The 24,537-nt window shown below is 31.7% G+C and overlaps 1 protein-coding gene and 1 long non-coding RNA gene across 3 annotated transcripts; both read left to right on the forward strand.

Annotated features, from left to right (window-relative positions):
- The first annotated feature begins 11,453 nt into the window (after positions 1–11,453).
- Positions 11,454–13,303, forward strand: LOC105774581 (uncharacterized). The gene is made up of 2 exons (XR_008192653.1): positions 11,454–11,545; positions 13,065–13,303. It is a non-coding gene; the product is annotated as an uncharacterized LOC105774581 (long non-coding RNA).
- Positions 13,304–18,755: 5,452 nt separating this feature from the next.
- Positions 18,756–20,395, forward strand: LOC105772898 (protein ENHANCED DISEASE RESISTANCE 2-like). Of its 2 annotated transcripts, none has more exons than XM_012594388.2 (2): positions 18,756–19,745; positions 19,977–20,395. In XM_012594388.2, the coding sequence occupies exons 1-2, from the start codon at positions 18,879–18,881 to the stop codon at positions 20,151–20,153; spliced, it is 1,044 nt and encodes a 347-aa protein (XP_012449842.1). In that variant the 5' UTR covers positions 18,756–18,878; the 3' UTR covers positions 20,154–20,395. The 2 variants fall into 2 exon arrangements, with proteins under 2 accessions (XP_012449842.1, XP_052482787.1); XM_052626827.1 differs by having other exon boundaries at positions 19,970–20,039.
- The last annotated feature ends 4,142 nt before the right edge of the window (positions 20,396–24,537 follow it).

Here is a 24,537-nt window from a genome sequence, read left to right on the forward strand (position 1 = left end):
ATTTTAACATAGTCGAGTGGTATCACGGGGATCGGGTGCTACGGCAGTTTGGCTTCATCCAATCTATCCCGGATCCGCCGTGTGAGGTGGGAAAAGTTCACAGTAAGAATAAGAGAGGAAAATTGATGATAGATTGGGGAATTAAGCACCGAAAATTTGTGGCGCTGTGGAACGATCGATTTCATCGAAGACCTCAGATGGTTATGGCTACTGACTCGCAACCATCAGAAGAGTATATGCAATGGTACTTTAGTTGCGGAAAGCCATATTTATACGGAGGCCAGTCGGTTGTAATCCCCCCGCACATGCAGCGACATGGGGGATCGGCCACAGCAGCCTAGCATGATCTAGATCACATGGCATATTATTTTCCGGAACCACCGGAGCCCGAGCAAGAGGCCCAGCCAGATCGGGAACAATCTGGATTTGTCGGTTCAGATAGCTATCATCCGGATTTGTCAGGCACTAACAATTTGCCGAGCTTCTCAGGGCCAGAATATGCATACGACTTTGAACTATTCGGATCCTACTCGTCCGGCCCATATCCGCAGCATTATGGGACTCCCTCAGGTGCATCAAGTTCGTTGCTGCCGAACGAGGGACCTGCTCAAAATGATTTCCTCCCTATTTTTACTACACCACCACCTACGCCAAATGATAATGTCGGTCGTCACGGGCACCCAGAACGTGATCGTCGACCTCCTAATAGGTATACCCCTAGGACTACACCATCGAACCATCAATTTTAGGGGTGTATGGCACATGTTTGTACATTAACAAGTTTGTACTTTTTTGTATCAATTTAATTATTCTAATTTAATTATTCTAGTTTTAGTTATTGTGGTTATTGTTCAATTTCTTTTTACCAATTTAATTATTTTAAAGTTGCATTATATTAAAGCTTAATTTAAGGTTATATGCCTCTATTTTCGATATAATATTAATAATTCCAAATGCCATATACTATTTTATAACCTAATTTGGATACAATGTAATCATAATCATTTGTATAATTTTTTATCATTACACATAAAAATTTTACAATATTAGGTCAATTACGACCCGATCCGGACGACTGTCCAACATGAAAGTTTCGGTTAGGGCATTTATTCCGACTATGACCACTTAACCTGCATATTCCACAACGCTTTCCGTTAGACTTCTCCCTGATGTCCATTTCATTACGGATTCTGCTTGACCGCAGCCCTCTGTCTGGGAGAAGTTCGAAAGTCGTCAGAGGCACCTCCCACGTTGATAGGTCAGGCAAGACGGGGAACTCATTTTTCCAGACACGCAATGTGCGCTCCAGCGTGTACACATCATCGACATATTGTTCAACATTGACGTTAACTTTAGCACACGCTGCCACGACATGCGCGCAGGGATAATGAAGTGTTTCAACCTTCACTTTCGTGATCGGTTGCCCGGAGATCAACTCCGTAGGACCTAGTTGGTATACCAGGTCGATGACTGATGCTCTCAGTAACTCGAAATGTTTCCAGTCGTCGTGAATATATTTATACATTCATTGACCTCGCCAACCGACGGTTTGCGACCATTGTATCCCTGACATGTTCGACAAATACGTGTCCCGCCTCAATCTGGTCGACTGCTGCTGACACATTCTTGGCATCAAATTAGCCAGCCTGTAGAAAGTAGCAGAAAATACAGATGCAATTGGAAGATGACGTGTTTTTAACAAAACAGCGTTGATCCCCTCGACTAAGTTTGTGGTCATTTGGCCATAACGAAAGCCCTCGTCAAAACTTTGAGCCCATTGCCACGGCTCCATTGTGCCCAACCATTGTCGGAAAGATGTGTTTGTCTGCCCCTCCATGTCACTCTCAAGTCAGATCATTTTTTACCGGAACATATGTGGCTCTAACTCGTACACTGCATACGTATTAAGAAAAATAAGTTCTAGTAACTCGATAACATGAAATATTACAACTTATATTGAAAATATAAGGTTATCATTTACCCATTGCCACGACTTGTCTCTTCCAGTTTGCATTCTTGTAATCTTTGTGGAAGTTAGCCGCAATGTGACGGATGCAGTAAACGGATCTCCACGGCACACCGGAACGCCTGATTGCTACAATTAAACCCTTCCCTCTATCAGAGATGATGCAAATGTTATTGTTGCTAATAACATACCTCCGCAGGTTTGTGAGGAAGAATTCCCAAGACTCCATGTTCTCTTTATCTACGATAGCAAATGCTATCGGGAGCACGTTTCTGTTGCCGTCTTGAGCAACCGCAATAAGTAGGATCTGTGTATATTTTCCATACAGTCAGGTCTCATCTACCTGCACAAGTGGCTTGTAGTGGGGAAATGCCCGCACACATGGATCGAACGTCCAGAACATCCGATGGAAAATCCTTTTTACTGACTGTAACTGGTCGTCCGGGCCGTAATATGGTCTTCCCTGCAACTCAATCACAGTCCCTGGTACATACTTCTGCATAGCAGCTATCCAACCTTGAAGCTCGTTATACAATGAATCGTAATCTCCATACAGTTGCTACATCGCCATCTGTTTAGCAATCCATGCCTTCCGATATGAGACTCGATACTGGAATCGTGCTTGCATTTTGGCAATCAGTACCGAAACTTTAATGGTCGGCATGTCCTTCACCATTGGCATGATACACGTACAGATTGTTTTTAAATCAAGTTTTCCATGATCTTCTGTCATACGTGTTGATGTGCATGTGTGAGGACCAACAAATTTTCGTATCTCCCACATCTGAGAACTTTTAATGAATGCAGCTCGCACCCGCCAATTGTAGCCTTCCGCTGCCTTCCAACACTCCCCAACATATATTGTCGGAGTAGACACTGTAACTTTATAATCAACTGATATATTCATGCTGTACCGTTTGATGGCATATACGCACTCTTCTTTACATCTGAATCTCTGGCCTATGAATAACTCCTCATCATCAGATGTTACGGCCAGCCCGTGACGATGAACTATTTCAGGGTACTCTGGGAACTCAGCTACATACGCTGCGTCGGGGTCTATGAGCGACATGTGTGGCCCAGGATTATTGTGCATCAAAATATGCCGCATCTGCTCCCCAATTGAAGAAGCGTTAATGTCTTCATCGTCGATATCATCATGTACATCGTCCACATCGGGATCACCGTCACTATCGACCTCTTCATCCCAATGATCGCTACCACCTTCTTATTCGCAACCACATTCTTCTTCACCACCAACCATATCAACATCGGGTGTAATATTCAGGTCGATACCGATCCCACCCATAGTTGATTCACTATCAACGTATGATATTGGAGCCACCATCCGCGGTTCTTCAGCCCCGTCTTCTTCATCAGATGCATTTTGCTCCATACCGACTAACTCAGCAAAAAAGTGAATCGGTGCATTCTTGTCACTCCCATTCCCACAAGAGAGATCGACCATTGTCTCAACGCTTGTCGTCGCAAGTTCCATTTCGACGAATTTGACCGGATTTGTAAACCGGAAACTTGTAGAAAATTTTACTATCCTTCTCTCACAACGCCTTAAAATTTTGCATTAATCATTGCTTTCATTTCATCAAACGAGACATTTCTATTAAATCTCATTGCTATTTGTTGCTGACATTCAAATACACATCCAACTTGTTGTTAAGATGACTCCGTCGAAATAAACGCATACAAAAAACTTAACATCCATCTTCAATATTTAATCATCAAAAATAAACAAAATCTCGTAAAACATCTCGCATTTAATAATAAATAACTTAAATAAAAAATTAATGTTTCAATATTCAATTTTGTACATGAAAGCCATTTAACCACTAATCCTAATAACTAACACAATAATAATATTAATAATTTTATATACAAAATAATACTAACTAAATTTATTAATAACTAACTATAAAAATAATACTAGTTTTTACTAACAATAATACTAAGTAACATCTTAATAATAATAATAATAATAATAATAATAATAATAATAATAATAATATAAAATTTTTATTTTTTGTAATATTTTGATAATAAAACCCTAACTAAAACTATCAATTTGAGTTTTATTGATTTTAATCTTAATAACTAAACTAAAACAAAAAAAATACAAATTATACAAAACAATAACAATAACATAATCAATTATTTTTAAAAAAATACCTTATTTTTCTCTTCTCTTTTTCTTTTTTTCTCTTTTTTTCCGCATCACCTCTTCTTTCTTTTCTTTTTCTTCTGATTTTTCTTGTTTCAGCTGTGTACAAGACCAAATATGCCCGGGGCCCAAATAAATATACATCAGGCCCAACTAAACCTAAAATGGCCCAAACATTAACCCAAACAAAAATTTTCTTAGAAACCCTAAGCAGTCTCCCCTCTCCAGTCGCCGCAAGCCGCAACCACCCCCGAATATCGCGCCCGTCGCTCCCAAGACATCGCGCTGATCCTCCACAAGACGTTCGCCTCCACGTTGACTGGCCATACCTGCAGACAACAAGCAAAAAGCAAACAGAAACGAAATAATAGAATAGATACAGATTTGATTTTTGATTCTTTTTTTTGTCGGCTATTTAAAGGCCGATGAAAATCTGTAAAAGGGGGATTTTTCAGTGTAAAAAAACATATTGGAAATAGAGAGAAAGACCGAGATTCAAATTTTTTTTTCTTTCTCGAAGGTGAATTGTTTTTTTTTATTTTGGATTTTTCTTGTTTATTTTTCATTTAAAATAAAAAGAAAGGGAGAAGAGCCTTACCTGGTCGCCGGAGTTGTCGATCCGACATCTTCTCCGTCGAAATCGGGGCATGGAGGCTGAGCGGCGGCGCGATGATGGGTTAAGAAAACCCTAGCAGAGAGTGTTTTTCCCTTTTATTTTATTTTTGCTTTCTGCTGTAAATAGAATTTTTAACAAAAATTTGTTTTAAATAATAAAAGTGAAACGGCGCCGTTTTGCAATGGGCCAGATCCGCGCGTCGACCCGACCATAAGCGTGGTCCGCTGCGTTTCGCCTGAAGGGGAATTTATGAATCGATCCCTCTGTTTTTGAGTCACCTTCAATGTAATTTTTTTTTATTTTCAATTTTGACCGCACGTTTGCTTCTTGTTTCAATTTGGACCAACATGAAAACGCTGCGCATAAGGGGCTGGTACATTTGCTTGTTTGCTCCCTGATGTTTCCAGTGCACTGCAAATTATTCTTCAGCTTTTATTATTTTAAATGTTTACCTGAAAGTTTCCTGTAGTTTCAAATTGGGTTCCTTGTTATTAATTATTTTATTATTAAAATTAATTATTTTTATTATATTATTTATTATTATTAATTATTATCATATTTTCTATACATATATATATACGCATAGTTTTTTATATATAATATACATATGGGCATTTTTTTATATATATAGGTATATATATTTTAAGCTTTAATAAACACATGCATATATTTTATACGTATGTTTTGTTTTTTATTTTGTTTTTACTTTTTATATATACTTTATATTTTATATATACTTTATTTTGTAAATATATACACATGTACATATTTTTATATTTTTATCTTATTTTCATAAATTTCGCATACATATATATACATGCATATTTTCTTAGAAATTATATTTCATTTATTTTTTTATTTTATATACGTATACTTATATATATCTGTTTTAATATATGCTTATACACGTTTTCAAAATTTATTTATGTCTCATACTTATATTTTGAAAATACATATATACATATATTTTAAATTAAAGTATTTGTTTCATATTGTACATTAATGTTTTAACATACCCTTTTGAAAATATATTTTGGTTTTAACCATTCATCAAAGTTTTTGATTTAAAGGTTTTTTTTGAATAAAAGCATTATTTGAAATTTGGGATTTTCGAAGGAAATTGAGCCCTAACGTATTGGGTTCTGATTTTCTTTGTCAATCTTAAATGACCGAGAATATTCTTTATTCAAAATGCACGAGCATAAAAATCATTTTTGGGAACTTAACTTGTTGTGCCCTAACGTATTGGGTGTGGCCTGTTACTTTCTCGAAATGAAGATTTTCGCATAAAATAAAAGTGATATTCAAAGTTCGGGGATTATGAGGGATTGTACCCTAACGTATTGGGACTCGATTTCTTTACTTGACTTGAACAATTGATTATCCTTTTGCCAATTTCACCATTCAAGCTTATTTTTAAAATCTTTTTAACTTTTGACACAAAGACATTAAACAGTCAATTTGGTACCGATTTTTGGGCGTTACGAGGGTGTTAACCCTTCCTCGTGCGTAACTGACTCCCGAACCTGTTTTCAAAATTCGCAGACCAAAATGATTTTTGAGGTGGGCCGGTCACACCTTAATAAAGGATCGGTGGCGACTCCAGTTTTATTTTGTTTTTAAAGTCGACAACTTAAATTTTTGTTTTCAAAAAAACGGTTTCGACAAGCTGGACAGAGTTCGTGTTTATAACACGAGTAGTGCCGCCAACCTGGTTGGCAGGACTGGTGCCGCCAACAGGGATTCCTCCACTGGTGCCGCCAACAGGGATCCCTTGTTTGGTGCCGCCAACCTGCTTCCCTCCACCCAGGAAGTTGTCAAATCAGTTCAGGTTTTTTTTCTTTTTTTTTCTATTTTTTTGTTTTTTTATATATTTTGGTAAATAAAAAAATTATATATATTTTGGTAAATAAAAAAAAGTTATAATATTTAGGTATTTTTTTATTTTTTTATATTATTTTTGTAAAAAACCCGAGTTTGGAACAAGGAAAAAGGCTTTTGGAATGGAAAAGTGTTTATGAAATAATTATAGAGAGGTGTTTTAATAAAAAGTAAAAAAAAAAAAAAGAGTATAATTAGAGGTGTTCATGGGCCGCGTCAAATCGGATTCAAGTCGAGTTTAAGCATGATATTAATATACTTTATAATTGTTCTAACTTGGCTCGACCCGAAATCTGAGTCTAAAATTTTATTCGAACTTGTCTATATTTGTAAAAAACTAAACCAAACTCATTTTAAGCTCGTCCATATTATTTTTTAAATATTTTTAAAAAATATTTATATTATATTATTTTAATATTTAATAATTTTATACATTTTATTTACTAAAATTTTTTATATCAGATCTTAACATTATTTTAATGTTTACATTAAAATAATATTATATATTTAGTATAAATTTATTTTTTTAACGTGTTCTAAATTACATAATATATAAGAATAACATAATATAAAGTATTATAAACTTAAAACGGGCCTAATTTTTTTTGTCCAATCTCATTTTTCTAGCCTAATATTTTTACCCAAACACTCCAAAATTTTGAGCGGACTTTCAGGCATAGATATATAGCCCGATCCATGAACAGGTCTACATGTACTCATTTAATTGGTTAATGTGCTACTCCGATAATCTATCAATGGATTAAAGTAATTTTAACAAGAGTGAGCAATTGAATAGTTATCTTAATTAGAATAACTAAATTGAAAAAAAAAGAATAACCAAAATAAGATAAACTTTATTTTAGGATAACATTGGATAATGTACTTTACCCTATTTTTATTATGATTATCTTCTCACTGAAAATATATATATATATATATATATATATATATCTATATATATAACAATTAATATTAGGGATAATATTTGACACACTAAAATATATATATTTATTTTACACGTAGCATTGAAATTTTGTTACATGCTTCCTTTTTAAAATATTTATCTTTTTAATATTTTACTGTATTTTATAGGACACTTGTCAACCTTTTAACAAATCTAGAAATTCTATTGGCATTGTATTAATATTATTCTTTAATATTAATATTTAAACAAAATATTGTTATGTCCGGAACAAGTATGTCCCTCGTATGCGAGTCCCACAAGGTCAATTTAAACCATGCCCTACATATGGATCAGATACCAACGTGACAAGCGAACCACTCTCTAAATAACATCTAAGTATCTCAAGATCACAACAGGCCCCTTTTTTATATTTAGAAGAGCTGCCAATAATGTTTCCAAAATTATATCGATGTAGATCATTGATTTTTGGTTTGATCGGTATAATTAATTTATCTGATTTAATTAAAATAAAAAATAGATAAAATTGATTTTTAATTCGATTCAACATTTTTCGAGCAGTGACGGAGCTAATATGTTAATTTTGGAAGAATCAAGTTAAAATTAAATGTATTATATAACGATCGATTTAAACTTTGAGGGCCGATTTATATTTTTTGAAGGGTTATAGTATATTTACAAAAGACTAAAATTGTAAAAATTTTAAACTTCGGGGGCCATCTCAACTAGACTTCGCCATTAATTTCGAATGATATGTAAATTAATCAATTTAACTCCTATCTCCAAACCTGTATCTCAACCAGTTCGGATTAAATAACATTCCCAAGGAGATCCCAATCTTCCTTTGTTGTTTACTCTTAACTTCCACCTCCACCTCCACCATTTTTTTTTCTCTCTAAGCTAAATTGCTTTCAAGCTCTCCACAATTTCTCATCTCTCAAATTAGTCACCTATGGCTCTTGACTAGACCTGTCCATGGGCGGGTAAAAATATAGGCCCGAAATATGGGCTTGGGCAAAAAAATGAGGCCCGTTTAAAAAACGGGCCGGGCCTCGGGCACCACTTTTTTGGCCCGGCCCGGCCCGAATATAATAAATATATATTTTTTAATTTTTAATTTTAAAATACTTTTAAAATACTTTTAAAATAATTTTTTTTGTTTTTTATTTTTAAATAATTTTTTAATGTTTATTTTAAAAATGGGCCGGGCCGGGCTGGGCTCGGGGCCTAGGAGGCGGGCTAAAAAATTTTTTCGGGCCCGGCCCTAACCCGGCCCATGGACAGGTCTACTCTTGACCCATCGGGTGAGTGCCTTCAACTTTCTTACCACATTCTTATCTCAATAAGGTATCATATTATTATTTATCGGTGATTCTTAAGACTCATGCAACATCAAATATTATTCTATATATTGGTGCAAATATCGTTGTATCAAAATTGAAATTCATATATCTATTGCTCTAAAGCGAAAAATGCATGAGCATCGAATATTTTTACAAGTATAGTTCTTGGTACATGCTTTGCATTGGGTTGATTACTTATTTGTGTCCAATTGTAGAGTGAAACTTTGCAAGTTAAACTATGCTCTAAGTCCCTATGTGATTCATATATTTGGAATTTAACCCATTTACTTTTATTTTCAGGAATATTGTCCTCCATTTTTAGATTTTAAAATTCAAGTCTAGTTCTAATAAAAATAACGTTAAAAATATTTATTAGGATTTTTTTCTTAAAAGCACTCATTTGAAAACGCCACGAAAATTTTTCGTTGTTGGAATAGTATTCTTGAAAAACTTTAGTGTCAACATTTTAATTGAAATAGTTAACAATAATAACTATTTAAACTAACTAATGACATTATAAAAATAAATGAACCAAATTCGTGAAAAATTAAAGTACATAGATTAAATATCAAGTTCCAACATAGTCTAGGGATCAAAATTAAAATTTGACCATTGTCTTATAATGTTAAAAAAACCAATAAACCTAAAAGAAATGGTAGACCACATATTAGAACATGGTTGGTATGTCAGGTGTAAAAGGAGAAAAAAAAAGTAGTTTAAACATTATTATTATTATCCACACTTCAATATTTTTTTTTTAAAATTAATCTTAGGTTGTTATTATGACTGTTTTTTTTATACAATATCTAGAACTACTCATAGTTCTTCTCTAATTCTTAAATAGGAAGATAATGTGCTTCAGCGTATTCGAATTCACGTATTACTACATTAATAACAACGCAGGCTAATCGAACTAAAACTCAATCAACATCCACACAGTTCCTCCAATTAATTTCAGCACATGTTAAATTAAATGGTGAATTATTACCCAAAAAAAAACCCTATAAAAAGCACATTAAATTAGGTGTAACATCAATTTTTTGTTTTGTTTTTTCTGTTTCTTTTCCAATAGGATAATGTCAATCTCGTGATTACCCCCTCAAAAAATTATCAAACTCGTGATAATAAAGAGAGAAAAAAAAACGAATTTCGTGAACAAACTAAACTAAACAACAAACATAAAATAACAGCGAAAGTTTGTTGTTGTAGGTTGGATTTTCTTTTAGGTTACCTTGCATTTTGAATTTTGAGCTCTTTATCTATTTCTTAGTAGAAATGACTCAACTGTATATTTAGTATCCGTATTTAATAAAAATTATTTATTTTGGTATATGAAAATATCGGTGTTAACTTTTATCGAGAGTTAAAGTTGTTATTATGCCAACTTTAAAAACTGTCACGGTAAATTAGATGGTGATAGAAAAAGGTATAACGCCAAAAAATAACCCCTAATGTTTGATTGTTTGGTCATTTTGACCCTTTATGTTTTTTTTTTGGAGCACTTTAGTACTTAACGTTTTTTTTGTCAAATTAGTCTATTTTTAACGGACATGCTGACGTGGCCGTTAGTTAACTAACGGTCAACACTGACCGTCGACGTGGCAGTTCAAATGTAATTAAATACTGATGTGGCACTATTTTGTCTTATATACCACATCAACAAACGATTTTAAAATTATTAAAATTATTTTAAAATCATCATTATCATCACTGTTTTTTCTTCTCCATTGTTTCTCCCCATCATTCATTTGCTAATGGAAAGAAACAATGGAGAAGAATAAATGGTGATGATAATGATGATTTTTAAAATTATTTGCTGACGTGGCATATAAGACAAAATAATGTCACGTTAGCATTTAATTACATTTGGACTGTCACGTCAGTGATTAGTGTTGATCGTTAGGCAGCTAACGGCCACGTCAACGTGTTCGTTAAAAATAGACCAATTTGACCAAAAAAAAGTTAGGTGTTAAAGTTTTCAAAAAAAACATAAAGCGCCAAAGTGAATAAACAGTTAAAAGTTAGAGGCTATTTTGGTATTATGCCATAAAAAAGACAAAATTAAATAGTTGGTGATCATTTTGTAACTTTTCATGGTAGGGTGTCTTAAAAAGAAATTTACTAATAATTGAGTGACTATTTGTAACTTTTCATAATTGAATGACTAAAAACGAATTTACTAATAGTTGGGTGATTACTAGTGTATTTTACCCAATAAGTAATCAGGCCCGATCAATTGAAGGAACCCAATCGCCCAAATCAGGCGATCAACTGGAAGTTTTTGGTTCATCGCCAAATCTCAAAACCCTGGCTTTAGGGCTTATCAGAAAGATTCTCCCTCTGAATTTTCCGGTCTCGGCAACTGAAATGGCCAAGGAAGCACAAGTTTTGCGCCCATGGTTTCTGGATTTGGTACCGGTATTGGTGGTTCTCTTGATTGCTGCTCATGTTTTCGCTTTGGCAAGTTTTTCACTCTTCAGATTTAACCATTTCTATTTTATTTTCTGTAAATTTGATATTGTGATCCATTGTTTTACTTGTTTATAGGTTTACTGGATTTTCAGATTAGCTACTGACAAGCAGCCCCAAAGAAGAAAGGCACACTAAGCTTACATTATATTGGGAAGTTGAGAAATATTAGGTTTGTGAAACACCTTCCTATTTTTTCTTGCTTTTAGTTCGTTGTTTCTTACTGATTTCATGATATTTTAATGAATATGGTTAGTGGCAAGTCTGCTGCAATCGTTGTAAACCATTAATCCAACTATTCGATTCATTTGAATTAGAAACATCTTTGTTCTTCCAAAGGAGAAGTGTGGTTGTGGATATAAATCAAAATAGATTGTTATTGATCACTGTGCAATGTAATACTTGAACTCTGATCATGAAATATACACTTGAAACTTTGATTGTAATTCAATTGTACACATTTGAATTTTTTTCCCATATTGGTTAAATATAATTGATTGATTATGCAATAAATAAATGTAAAATGGTGTTACCTCTGTTAACGATCTGTAAAAATTGAATCAAAATCTAAGTACCATGTATACAATTGCACTAAATAAAAGTTAACGTATGATATTACACATTAAAACAAAGTTTTTCTGTAGTTTTGATGTTTATTCCCTAGTATAAAACTTTGAGCTTTCTTATCCAGTTGTGCTTTGTTTCATTAAGAGTTGATATTTTCGTACATAAAAACATTTATTTAGTTGTAGTCCTATTAAATGGCCACTGTAACCTTATTGGTTTCTGGTGAATGTTCTTGTTGTGAAATGAGAAGATGTATAAATGCTATGTACTCCCTCAGTCCAATGAATTAAGTATTGGACAAATTTTCAATCTTTGAATCGGAGGTTTAATATGATTTTCCAGAGCTAAGAGGGTTTCATTATGGTGTATTATAGAGTAATCTGTGGGTGTAAAACTTCTCAGTATGATATTTGTGATATTGTATTGTCTCAAATGCCTTTGCCTAAAAGCACCTAGGAGTTTTTACTTTTTAGGTTAATGACAAATACGATGTCTGTCTTGGTTCAGCAAATAATTGTGTTTCTCCAGAAATGCATTGGCTAATCTTTTATTAAGGCCTAGCCAAATAGAACATAGAAATGCTAGCTAACAATTTATATTATCACTGATGGTTATCATTCTTCACCAAGGTTACCATTGAATATGAACTTTAGGGTTGCACTATGATTGTGGGGAAAACTTGATGTCTACCAAAATTGATGTTAATTGTTTTACAGTTTACATTGAGCACAGCTCTTTTAGAGAAATCCTAACAATTGAGGATTTAAGATGATTTAATGACTTTTTGTTTGACAATGATTTAACCCGTCTGGTTTCAAGACAGAGAATGTCTTAAATACATAAACTAGTTAGAAAGAGTTTCTTTTCCCCGAATTTTTGGCTGCAAGTACATGGGGACTTGTGTTATCTTAATTGCTTCCACTGCTTGGATACAGTGATCATATAGGTCTGTATTCATTTGTCAATGCAGATTCTAAGTTTGGGTATTGCCTTGTTTCATTTAAGTTGATTGTAGCTCTCCAATTAGCTAGTTTCTCGGTCGTTGTAATTGCCGATAATCCTAGTCTCTCCCTTTGTCCATTCTCTAGGAAAACAAACTAACTATTATTTTTGTTCTTTCACAGGAGGTTACTTACGCTGGATTTTATTCCATGTAGAGACAGAGGTTTATAAAGAGTATAATTTTTTGTGATATCTATCATTTGCCATGTAACTTATGTTTAATTGAACCTTAGATTTGTTTCATATTTCATGCTTGTACATTGTTGTTCTAGATGTTCTTGACTTTACCTTTATGCTTACCCTATTGTGTTGGATTATTATTGCTACTGAGTATTTGTTAATGGATTCATGTTTCCTTCCATTAGCCAGCCAAGCCAAAGGGACATATTTGTTGAATATCCAGCCATTCTTGTTTTGCAATAGTGTCTTCAACAACAACCTGGTTACTTCAGCCATATTGGGGTTATTTTTCCAATTACACTTAAATCATTTTCATGATCTATAATAATAATGGATTGAGTTGCTGCTGTCCGTGTGATCTTTTGTGATTGGATGAGCAATAAGTGTCTCATTTATCTTTTGGTCTTGCTAATATTGTTAAAATCTTTAATAGAATTGATGTTGCAAGTCATTCGAGCATCAACTTAGATGGAAAATTATCAAATGACCATACTTTTAAAGTATAGGTAATGTATTATAAGAGTTACAAACTTTGTTGTGATTGAAGTGCAATATGTGCATAATTTGGTTTTAGTCTTGCAGTGTCATATATCTATCTATATTATTATTATTTAATCCCGCTGTTGTTTGAGCATCCTACTCAGTTGAAAAATTATCAAATAATCAAACTTAAAACTTTTAAGATAATAGTCACAGATGTGATGTGATGTAATTTATTTTAAAATAAAATAAAATTTTATTCTTTGAAAATTTTGAAATTGAGTGCTCTAAGATTTTTGATTCCACAGTCAAAGGAATTTCTGGTCATAAATAATACTATTTCGGGATGTGATTAGTACCCATTGTAACTTTTAGGAATGTGAATAATAATAAATATTAATAATCTTATCTAAACATAATTAAATATTATTTGTAACTATTATTTATTATGTAATTATGTGCAAATAAAATTATTAGTATTTATTTATAAGTATTTCACAATATTTTTATTTTATTTAATGATGAAGTGTAATGTCATTATTCGTCGATGGTACATAGAATATGTACATTAACAGTGCATCAAATATTCTCTTATTTAGTTGTTTTAAATTTTTATGTTTGTTAACTGTTTTATTTTTTATATTTTTTGGTCATATCTATAAGCCCATTAATATATATATATAGGGGCTTATATAATATATATTGAACTTATCTGTAACATATTGTGTTTATAGTCATAGTCATAGATGTATATAATATATATTATTATTAATTTCGGTTGATTGGCCCCAACCAAATTGATTCTGTGACTAATTTGATTAATCCGTTAATTTATCCTAATTACAATCATCCGAAGATTAAAATAGAATGGACTTGAATTATTGATTGTATTATGGATTTAATATTACATTTATTGTATAAGCAAGATCACATAAAATAAGTGATGCATGAAATTACATGTGTTCATTCAAATAGGTTTTTGGTTGCTTTAATCGTATTGTTGTACCCATAATTATCCATACAGAAGTTTAGAATCAAAATTCAAATCCATTTTCTTTTTGTTGGGTCATTTTTAGGCTTGCACAAGTTATCTAATATACAATGCCTTTTCTAGAAAATATTATTACAAGAAACATGTAAATACCAAACCTAATAATGTAAAAATTGTCAATTTTATTTTTATGAAACACAATAAGGTAGGCATTAATTGAGGATGGGCATCTCAATCCCATTTTCAAACGAGGAGGAGACAAAAGCAAAAGTCGTCGTCCTCGTCAATTATTAAAACTGATCAGAAGATGCTGCCATTTGCAACCACATTATATAGATATATATAATATGTAAGTACGTACGTGTGAGCAATTTTATATAACAAAATAAATAAATAAACAGGCCATAAGAAACAAAATATCAGCTTTCTTCGGTTGGCACTTCAAATGAATTGAGTCCTGTGTAGTGTTGTACACATGATGCAACGTGTCCTGACAACAAAAAAACACGTGATTATGCCTTTCATTATTTATAAATTTTGGGTTATAATAATTTATCCCGTATACCAATTATATCCAAAACTCTCTATTTGTTAAAAAAAAGTTTGGGTTGTTTAATACAACTCTTCCTACCCTACAAGTAGTTGATACGTTAAGGAGGCTTTACTTGGAATGAAAGAAAGAAAAAATGCACTCTCATTCTGGATTTCTTTACATAATAAAGATTTGATTCTAGGTTATGTTTCGGGAGAGTTTTATCAATGTGGGATAGAGTCAACAAAAGTGAAGCGTTTATGATTCAATCAGGTGTGTATAATTTATAGACTTCGCAACAATGATTCAAACGATTAGATAATTTTTGTGTTCTATAAATATTTAACAGAAACATTAACCACTAAAACAAATGTTGGATTGTACATTATAATTAGACTTGTTCATGGGTTGGGCTAAGTCGAGTCATGACAAAATTTTAGGCTTGTTTGATAAGTTTGGGCCCGACTTGAAAAAATAGGCCTAAAATTATACCCAAATATGACTCAGATAAAAATGCTAAAACTCAAGCTCGGCCCGCCCGCATTAAGATTTTTTATATTAGTTTTTTAAAACAATATAATACATCAAAATCACTAAAAATATTAAAATAAATGTTTCTCAACAAATTAAAAATAATTTTTTAAAAAATTATACTTAAATAACACTAACATAGATGCAACTTAACAAACAAATGCCGCTGAAATAGTAGCAAAATTAACAATAAAATAAGAGTTATATAATATTCAAACAATAACAATAAAATAATAGTGAAATAGCAGCAAAACTATGAGAAAACAATAAAGAAAAGCAACAACTTTTTTTCTTTTTTCAAATTTGAACTGGGCTGAATCCGAGTAAAAGAAAACCTTATTCGAAGATCGACCCGATAAATCCTCTCACTTTTGAAGCAGACCTTTGGATCGGCTCAACTCATGGATAGATGTAATTATAATTAACTGAAAATATATAAATATATATATTTGTGAATCGGCAAAAAGATAAAGATAAAATATGATTAGTGTATTAAATATAATGATATCATCAACATCGACGAAGTCAATTTTTTTGTCCGACGGTTCAATTTTTCTATTCCTCTCTAAAGTTTGTCTTTGAAGTTGCCTCACCTTTCTTGTCTCTGTCTCATTAAAACTCAGCAATTACGAACTTATTTATTCTTTTAATTTCTATTTTCTTATGAATTGCAAAACATTATTGCTCATACACCAATTTCGTAAATCTAAACCATTAACTGTTACTTTCTATTTAAATATCTTGACATATATCGGATTATGTTTTAGTTCAATTGGTATGAGTATTATTTTTAATATAGGAGTACGTAAATTTGAGTGCTCTGAAACGTATTATATTCCTATTCATGGGTTAGAGAGGAATTATGGGTAGTTTTACACATTATATCAAGAAAAGTAGATATGATCAAAACCTATTTTGAGATTATTAAAAAAAAACCCTTGACATATACATATATTAAATACTTATTTGCACTATATTTAAATATTCTATCAAAATTATTCTTTTACTTTATGAAAGTTGTAGATTTTGTTCATTTATTTTAATTCGGTCATTTTAGTCCCTGTACTTTTTAAATTTTAGAATTCAGTCCTCCTTTGAATGATAATTGTTAAATTCATTCAGTTATTTTCAAATTTTGATGAGACAAATATATTATCAATTGTGTAATGTCATGTCACTTGCTATTTCCACATATTACTCACTAAAAATTTAGTTAATGGATTAACGATGATTTTTACGTTAAGAATGAAATTCCAAAATTTGAAAGTATAGGAACTTAAAATGATCCAATTAGAGAATATGGATTAAATCCACAACTGTATGCATAGTACAAAACTAATAATTAAATTTAATTGAACAGATCTATCCGGTACTATTTGGATCGAGACTAAAATTTCAAAATGTGCAATAACTAAATTTGACCAGATTAAAAAATACGAGGACTAAAATTGACCTATTTGAAAAGTATAGGAACTAAGATTGATCAAATTAAAATATAAGGACCAAAGTCATAGCTTTTGTAAAGTACATGGACTAATAGTAAAATTTAACCTTTAAATATTTAGTCGAGAAGTTGGTGTTTTAATGTACTTTTAATAACCGATTAAGTCTTAGCACAATTGCTATCGACTTTGCTGCCAGTACAAGAGGATGTGGGTTCGAGTGCACTGAAAGCTCATTATTCTCTTGTTTAAAGGTTGGGTAGTTCTAAGCATTATATCAAAATGAGTAGATATGATAAGAACCTATAATAAGATTACCATGAAACTCTCACCAAAACTCATATGCGATTACATCTTGTCGCTCGCGACGTTTCTTTTCTTTTTTTTTTCTTGTCGAGACCTCGTCGCGACGTCATCTCGTAAATACGAGTCACACCCCATAGTTCAAATAAATATATTTAATAATATTTTTTATTTTTTATATTAAATGTGTTATATGTTAGTATTTATAATTAATCTAATACTAGAAGGAGGTTTAGATGGATGGTATTTCATGTAAATATTGAGTTATATTTATCCCTTACTTTTGGGTAGTGAAAGGGAAAAAATATAATGAAGGGAGTCACTTAAATTGGTTAAATTAATTATACCATTTATCATGATTATTAACTTAATAAGTTTGGTCATCAATTATGAGCATCTGCCAGCTTCTTTTAAATGGCAGAAGAACAAGACAGTTTATGATATTTGGTGTATGATTATTTGTTTTTTTTTTAAATATAATATTTTAATCTCATGTGATGGCCTGATGGTTAAAAGTATTTATCGTTTCAAGTATGATTTAGATTCGAGTCGTGTTAGTTGCGTTTATTATTCTCGCTTATTCGATACTTTTTTAAGATAATTTGATATGTGATTTTTAGTTGTTTTATTTAAAGAATATAAAAAATTATTATAATAATATTAATTATCATTTAAAATATATATTAATCTTTTTAGTTATATTAATATCTAGTTTATCCATGACACAAACTCTATTAAGAGATTTATGATAAATATAGATTTTGCATTTTGTTTGTTTTTTTTTGAACCATTATAATTATAATATGTACTAATTATATATATATATTAAAGGCTAATATATTTTATATTTATTTATATATTTTTTCCAAAGAAATTGTATATTTGATATTTATATATAAATTTTATTTTTAAATCTTGATAATTAGAATATGAATTATTTGTCGAAAAGTTATATGATGGTGATAATTTTAGAGTAGTGGATAAATTTTAATAAATCTGATATAAAATTTATACTTCTCTATATCTTTTATAATTTTTATTTTTTTAAAAACGAAATTAATATCATTTAGCTTTTGAGATGAATTTTGATAATAATTTTATTATAATAAAAACAAGTATGGGAGACTTGCATTATCTTTATATTATTTAAATGGTTGGATTGGGAATTAATTTAAAATAAATAATTTTTTATTTTTAAAATTTTAAATAATTATTTACGCATAATACACATGGTAAGAATTTTGGTACTAATAAACTTCTTTTCCCGCTCGGAAACGAAGTGGCGCTATTGTAATTTAGTACAAACCCAAGGGTATATTTACTTGTACCTTTTATCAGTCCCTCCTCCACTCTACATACAAAGTACACCAACCTTCTCTCCCTCTCTCTCTCTCTATCTGCGTTCTTGTTTTTTCGTATTAAAGACAAAAAAGAAGTATTAGGAAAAACAGAAAAAAAGAGGAGAGTGATAAATATCATGTGCCCGACTACTAAGCAAAAACACCGAGGCTCCGCCATGGATTCCGCCGCCAAACCCTCCGCTTCCCTCCCTGATTGGATCACCGACTCAAAAAACGGTGGATCCTTGCAACACGTGGACCTCGATACTGGAACCAACGGTTGGGCGTCACCACCAGGTAACCTCTTTTCTCTCCGTTCCCTTAATTACCTCACTAAACGACAAAAAGCTCCCGCCGGAGACTACCTACTCTCTCCCCTCGGTATGGACTGGCTCAAGTCAACTACCAAGCTCGACAACGTACTCGCCCGTCCCGACAACCGTGTTTCTCACGCGCTGAAAAAAGCTCAATCCCAAGGCAAGTCTATGAAAAGCTTCGTTTTCGCCGTCAATCTCCAAGTCCCTGGCAAAGATCATTATAGCGCGGTTTTTTATTTCGGTACGGAAGATCCTATCCCTCCCGGTTCGTTGCTCTACCGATTCGTCAACGGAGATGATGCCTTCAGGAACCAACGGTTCAAGATCGTCAACCGGATTGTCAAAGGCCCATGGATCGTCAAAAAGGCGGTGGGGAATTACGCAGCCTGCTTATTAGGTAAAGCTTTGACGTGCAATTATCATAGGGGACCAAATTATTTGGAAATTGATGTCGATATCTCCAGTTCGGCAATTGCTAACGCGATTTTGCACCTCGCTTTGGGATACGTGACAAGTGTGACAATCGATATGGGATTTCTGGTGGAAGCGCAGACGGAGAATGAGTTGCCGGAAAAGTTGATCGGTGCGGTTAGGGTTTGCCAGATGGAGATGTCCTCTGCGACTGTGGTTGACGCACTTACTCCACAGATTCAACCGGCGGCAGCGCGTGTAATGGGTTGTTCGAAGGTAAATCACCATAAGTCCGGTGATGACGAGGATGATGATAAATGATAACTCTTTTTTCCCCTTAATTTTAAATTTAATATTTTCAGTATGTCAAATGGTTGTCCCTTTTTTAGAGGGGATTGATGGGTATAGAAAATAAAAATTAGATAACAAATAACAAATGTGCTCTGATTTTCCATATCTGTTCATTTATTTTTTCTTTCGTTTTCTTGGGGCTTTTTGAGTTTGAAGGAAGTGGGGGAAAGCAAAAAGACTGTGAAAGAAATGAATGAAGTGATGTTTGTTTGGATGTCATTGTTGCGTTGGGGACAATTGCTTTGTGGTGTGGGGAATATTGTGTCACTGCCGGCAACTTTGCAACTGTTGAGATTTTGGTGGGTAAAAGATACGTCAATAAAGTTGGAATAGGACGGTGGCTATGCGGCGGTTCCTGCCAATCCCGATAAGGCCAATAATGTTTTCATCATATTATCACTCACAAATCTTTACTGAATTGCAACTGTATGTTCTGTGGATTTTATTGAATCATTTCTCATCATTAGGAACTATTAATGGGGAAATCGATACATAATTTGATGCATCAATGTCATTGTTTCTAAAATAAATGCATTAGAGCAATGAACAAATTAAAGTCGTGCATTTTGATTGAACTGTTGAAAATGGTTTAACTTTGTCATTATCAAAATTCTGATGTCGGAATCAATTCTACGGTGATTTTAGAGATGATTTCGTTGTCGTTCTCTCTAATTTGGTGAATGCTCGACTCTTATCATATTAAATGCTTGCAATCGCTCTAAATATGTTGTACTTGAATTGTGACAAAATTAATTGTCAACGTGTCATAATGTTCTATCGATACTGAAGTTAAAGCTTTTGTTGTGTTAATAGAGCTTATCCTTCACTATTTACGACTAGAATTTGCTATTTCTTTTCTCTAAATAAACTAATAAATTTATCTTAAAAAATATTATTAAGATACCATGATAATAACCATCCCGAAAATTAATGCCGCTGCCAATATTGTTAAGATTTAATTTTAAAAGTTGTACCACTAAAATTTTTTTTCTTTAAAAGGGTTGAGTTACCTAAATATTGATATGATATGATATATACATATTCATATCTTGCCGTTGCAAAAATGTTATATATATATATATATATATATATATATATTTCTGTGGTCTTCAAAATGTGCAAAAACTACAAAGTGTATATATTACATTGTTATATGTTAAAAAATTAAAACATGTGAAAGACTAGAGTTATCTATTTTAAAAATAAAGTAAGAAAAATAAAATAAAAGATTTCTTTTTCTTTATTTAAAAAAGAGTAAAAAGCAGGAAAAGTGGAAGTGTAAAGTAAAGCGTTGGTTCCCACTAATTCTCACTTTAAACATTTCAAGACATTTTCCCCTTATTTTAAATACATAAAATAAAATATTTGGTAAAAATTAAAATACGCTTACCCCACATAGCGTAGCAAACTGTTCATTTGCTGGATAGTCTTAAATTTGCACCGAAATCTTCTACTCAGAAATTACTATTTTTACTGTTTTGATTTTACATTCCTGTCAAAACAATTTGTATTTTTACTATTTATGTTAGTCAAAATGCTGATGTCATAAATCTACCCAATAAATATTGAATTCTATAAGTAAATATCATATTATGCTTTTGAATTATTATTGTTTATAGAAAAGAAAATTCATTGTTTTACAACCAAAAATAAATAAATTTGATCATGGATCGGGTTACTCATAGGGAGCTGAAGTGAAATTTTAATTTTTCATGGTCTTAGATCTTTAGAATTTTAAAGGATTAAATTAAATTTTCATAATTTTAAGGGGCCAAAGTATAATTTTATCATTATTAATTTAAAATTTCAAAATTTTCTAAATAATCAAAACAACAATTTTTCATTTAGGGGGCCCCCTGGATTCGCCTGTGTCACTTGTTTAGGCTCAAAAGTCCGTTTGAAAAGTGAAGGATTTTGGGTAAAACTATTGACCCAAAAAATAGGCTTGGATTAAAAAATAAGACCTACCTCGGTTCAGCCCGAATAAATTGTTTTGTTGTTATTTTGCTTATTATTTAGATATTGTATAACTCTTGTTTTATTGTTAATTTTACTACTATTTTATAGGTATTTGTTTGATAAATTACAATTATCTTAGTGTTATTTAATTATACATTTTTAATATATTTTTAATTTGTTGAGAAATATTTATTTTAATATTTTAATATATTATATTTTTAAATTTATTTTATATAAAAATAAATATAATCTAAAAAATTAATACTAGGACTCGAATTTAACATTTTAATTGAATCAAACTTTAATAAAATTTTAAATCTATTTTCAATATCAACCCAGCCCAAGATGTAGAAAAAACTAAATGAAAATTAAATATAAAATAATGATCATCTTAATAATTTTATAATTTCAAGAAATAAGAAAAGTGAAATTCAAAGTTTCCCTTTATAAACAAATTATATATTTATTGCTGTCGACATTGTTGACCTCGTGAATCGGGGAAGAAGAAGAAGAGGAGGAAAACTCCATATTTATTTGTTTCTCATTAAACATGCTATTTTTTAAGAAGAAGAAGAAACCCTAACCTAGCTATGCTTGAATTTATTGTGAAAAAGATTCTCTTCACCTACTTCACGCATTAATGAAACTGAATAAATTTGTTGATTTGTCTTCGGCCTTCGGCTTTGGCGTTAGCTTTCGGCTACAAAATAGGGTGAAGATTTTGGATTATTGTTGGCCCATACTTTTGTAGTTTTAAATGAAATAATTATACCCACAATTAATCCAAACATAATATGCTTTCCCAGCTTCTTCAACCACCTCCTTTCCCTAAAATGGCTTTTTTATTATTTATTATTCCTTACTTGGGCTATACTAGAGGTGCTCATTGGCCTAGCCGGGTCGGGTTCGGGTCGGGTCCATAGAAATTTGGCCCAGCCCGAAATATGGGCCTAAAACTTTGTCCAGGGACCCGACCCGGCCCATATTTCGGGCTGGGCCAAATTTGGCCCAACCCGGCCCGGCCCATTTTTTAATAAATTTTAAAATTTTATTTTAAAAATTAAAAAATAAATATATTTATTATATTGGGCCGGGGCTGGGTCGGGCCCGGGCCAAAAAAGTGGTGCCCGAGGCCCGGCCCGTTTTCTAAACGGGACTCATTTTTTTGCCCAAGCTCATATTTCGGGCCTATATTTTTACCCAAACCCTCCCATATTTCGGGTGGGCCGCCCGGCCCATGAGCATCTCTAGGCTATACAATTGGATGTGAGCACGAGATTATCTTAATATATTTAATAGAGGAGGGATTGGTTTCATGTCGAGTTGGACCCTAGCAAAATTTTAGACTTGATTGCTAGGTTAGGCCCGATTTAGATAAAATGTTAAAATTCAAGTCCGGTTTAGCCCATAATAATTTTTTAAAATGATATTTTTATATAAAATAATTAAAAATATAATACACCAAATACACTAAAATTATTAAAATAAATGTTTCCCCACAAATTGAAAATAAAGTTTTAAAAAACTTTTATACTTAAATAACACTAAGATAAGGGTAACTTAACAAGTAAATGCCTCTAAAATAGTAGCAAAATTAATAATAAAATAGTAACAACATAATAATAAAATTATAGCAAAATAGTGGCAAAAAGTGGGAAAACAACAAGATTTTTTTTATTGAAAATTTAGGCTGAGTTGGGCCTAGGGCAAAAAAACTCATACTCGAGGCTCGACTCCTTTTCTAAACAAGCCGTAAATTTTTTTTGCTGAAGTCCATTTTTCAGACCTACATTATTGTCTAAACCCTCCCATTTTTTGGACAAACTTTTGTCGTTCATGGACAACTTTAATTCTACCGTACTCGAAGCTTGAATTTTTAATGGTAATTAGTAATAACTTTATCTAATTGGCTTGACTTATATGTTTACTTGACCAAACGGGGGTTTTGCATTGTATTGCATTAGAATATTTCATGCATTAATCAAATCTATATCTATTTTGTTTCTTATTAAACCTTGTAGTTTCTAGCCATTGGCAAAATGAAAAAAATAAAAATCTCGTATTTGGTATGATAGAAATTAATCACTTTATTTACTTTCTTTGGAATTTAATTTTCTGTCGGAGTTACTTTTTATAAATATGACAATGTGATTCATAAAAGGTAAGAAAGTTATTTTCTTGTGTAGATTGAAAATTTAAAATAATATTAAAACAAAATTGCCATATTTTATATTGGTTTAGGATACTAGTCTATTAATATACGTACAAATAAAAGGTAGAAGCTATTGCTTCCTTTCTTCTTCCTACTACTTGATTTTCTCTATCATTTCAACGGATTATTCGTAAGTTTTTTTCTCTAATTTTATTTTTATATGCATATTTAATCATTTATATAATATATCATTTACATATTATATATATATATTTATTTTCAATTTTCTTTTCAGTGTATTAATTGAAAATTCAACTTTATAATAGTATTTATGAATATTCAAGTTATTTATTATAAAAATTAAATACGTGATATTATCTTTTATTCAATAAGGGTAAACTCGTAAATTATTGTTGCAGTCCTAAGAAAATAGTTAATGAACTTTCTTATTATTTTAATAAATACCTTTTAATGTATACCGAATGCTATAATGTAATTTTCTTGACAATCACATTCCAATAGAATCATAGCATGAAAAAGTACCAAATGCTAACTAACATTGAATTTATTTATTTTTTATACAGATTTTACCATTATTGATAACCC

This window comes from Gossypium raimondii, chromosome 13, assembly GCF_025698545.1.
Source record: "Gossypium raimondii isolate GPD5lz chromosome 13, ASM2569854v1, whole genome shotgun sequence".
Lineage (NCBI taxonomy): Eukaryota > Viridiplantae > Streptophyta > Magnoliopsida > Malvales > Malvaceae > Gossypium > Gossypium raimondii.

Bases quoted from the DNA above. Each gene is read 5' to 3' on its own strand.
- LOC105772898 (XM_012594388.2), top strand. From the start codon at position 18,879: ATGTGCCCGACTACTAAGCAAAAACACCGAGGCTCCGCCATGGATTCC. The intron at 19,746-19,976 runs GTAAATCACCAT...TTGAGTTTGAAG, and splicing joins GTGTAATGGGTTGTTCGAAG to GAAGTGGGGGAAAGCAAAAA.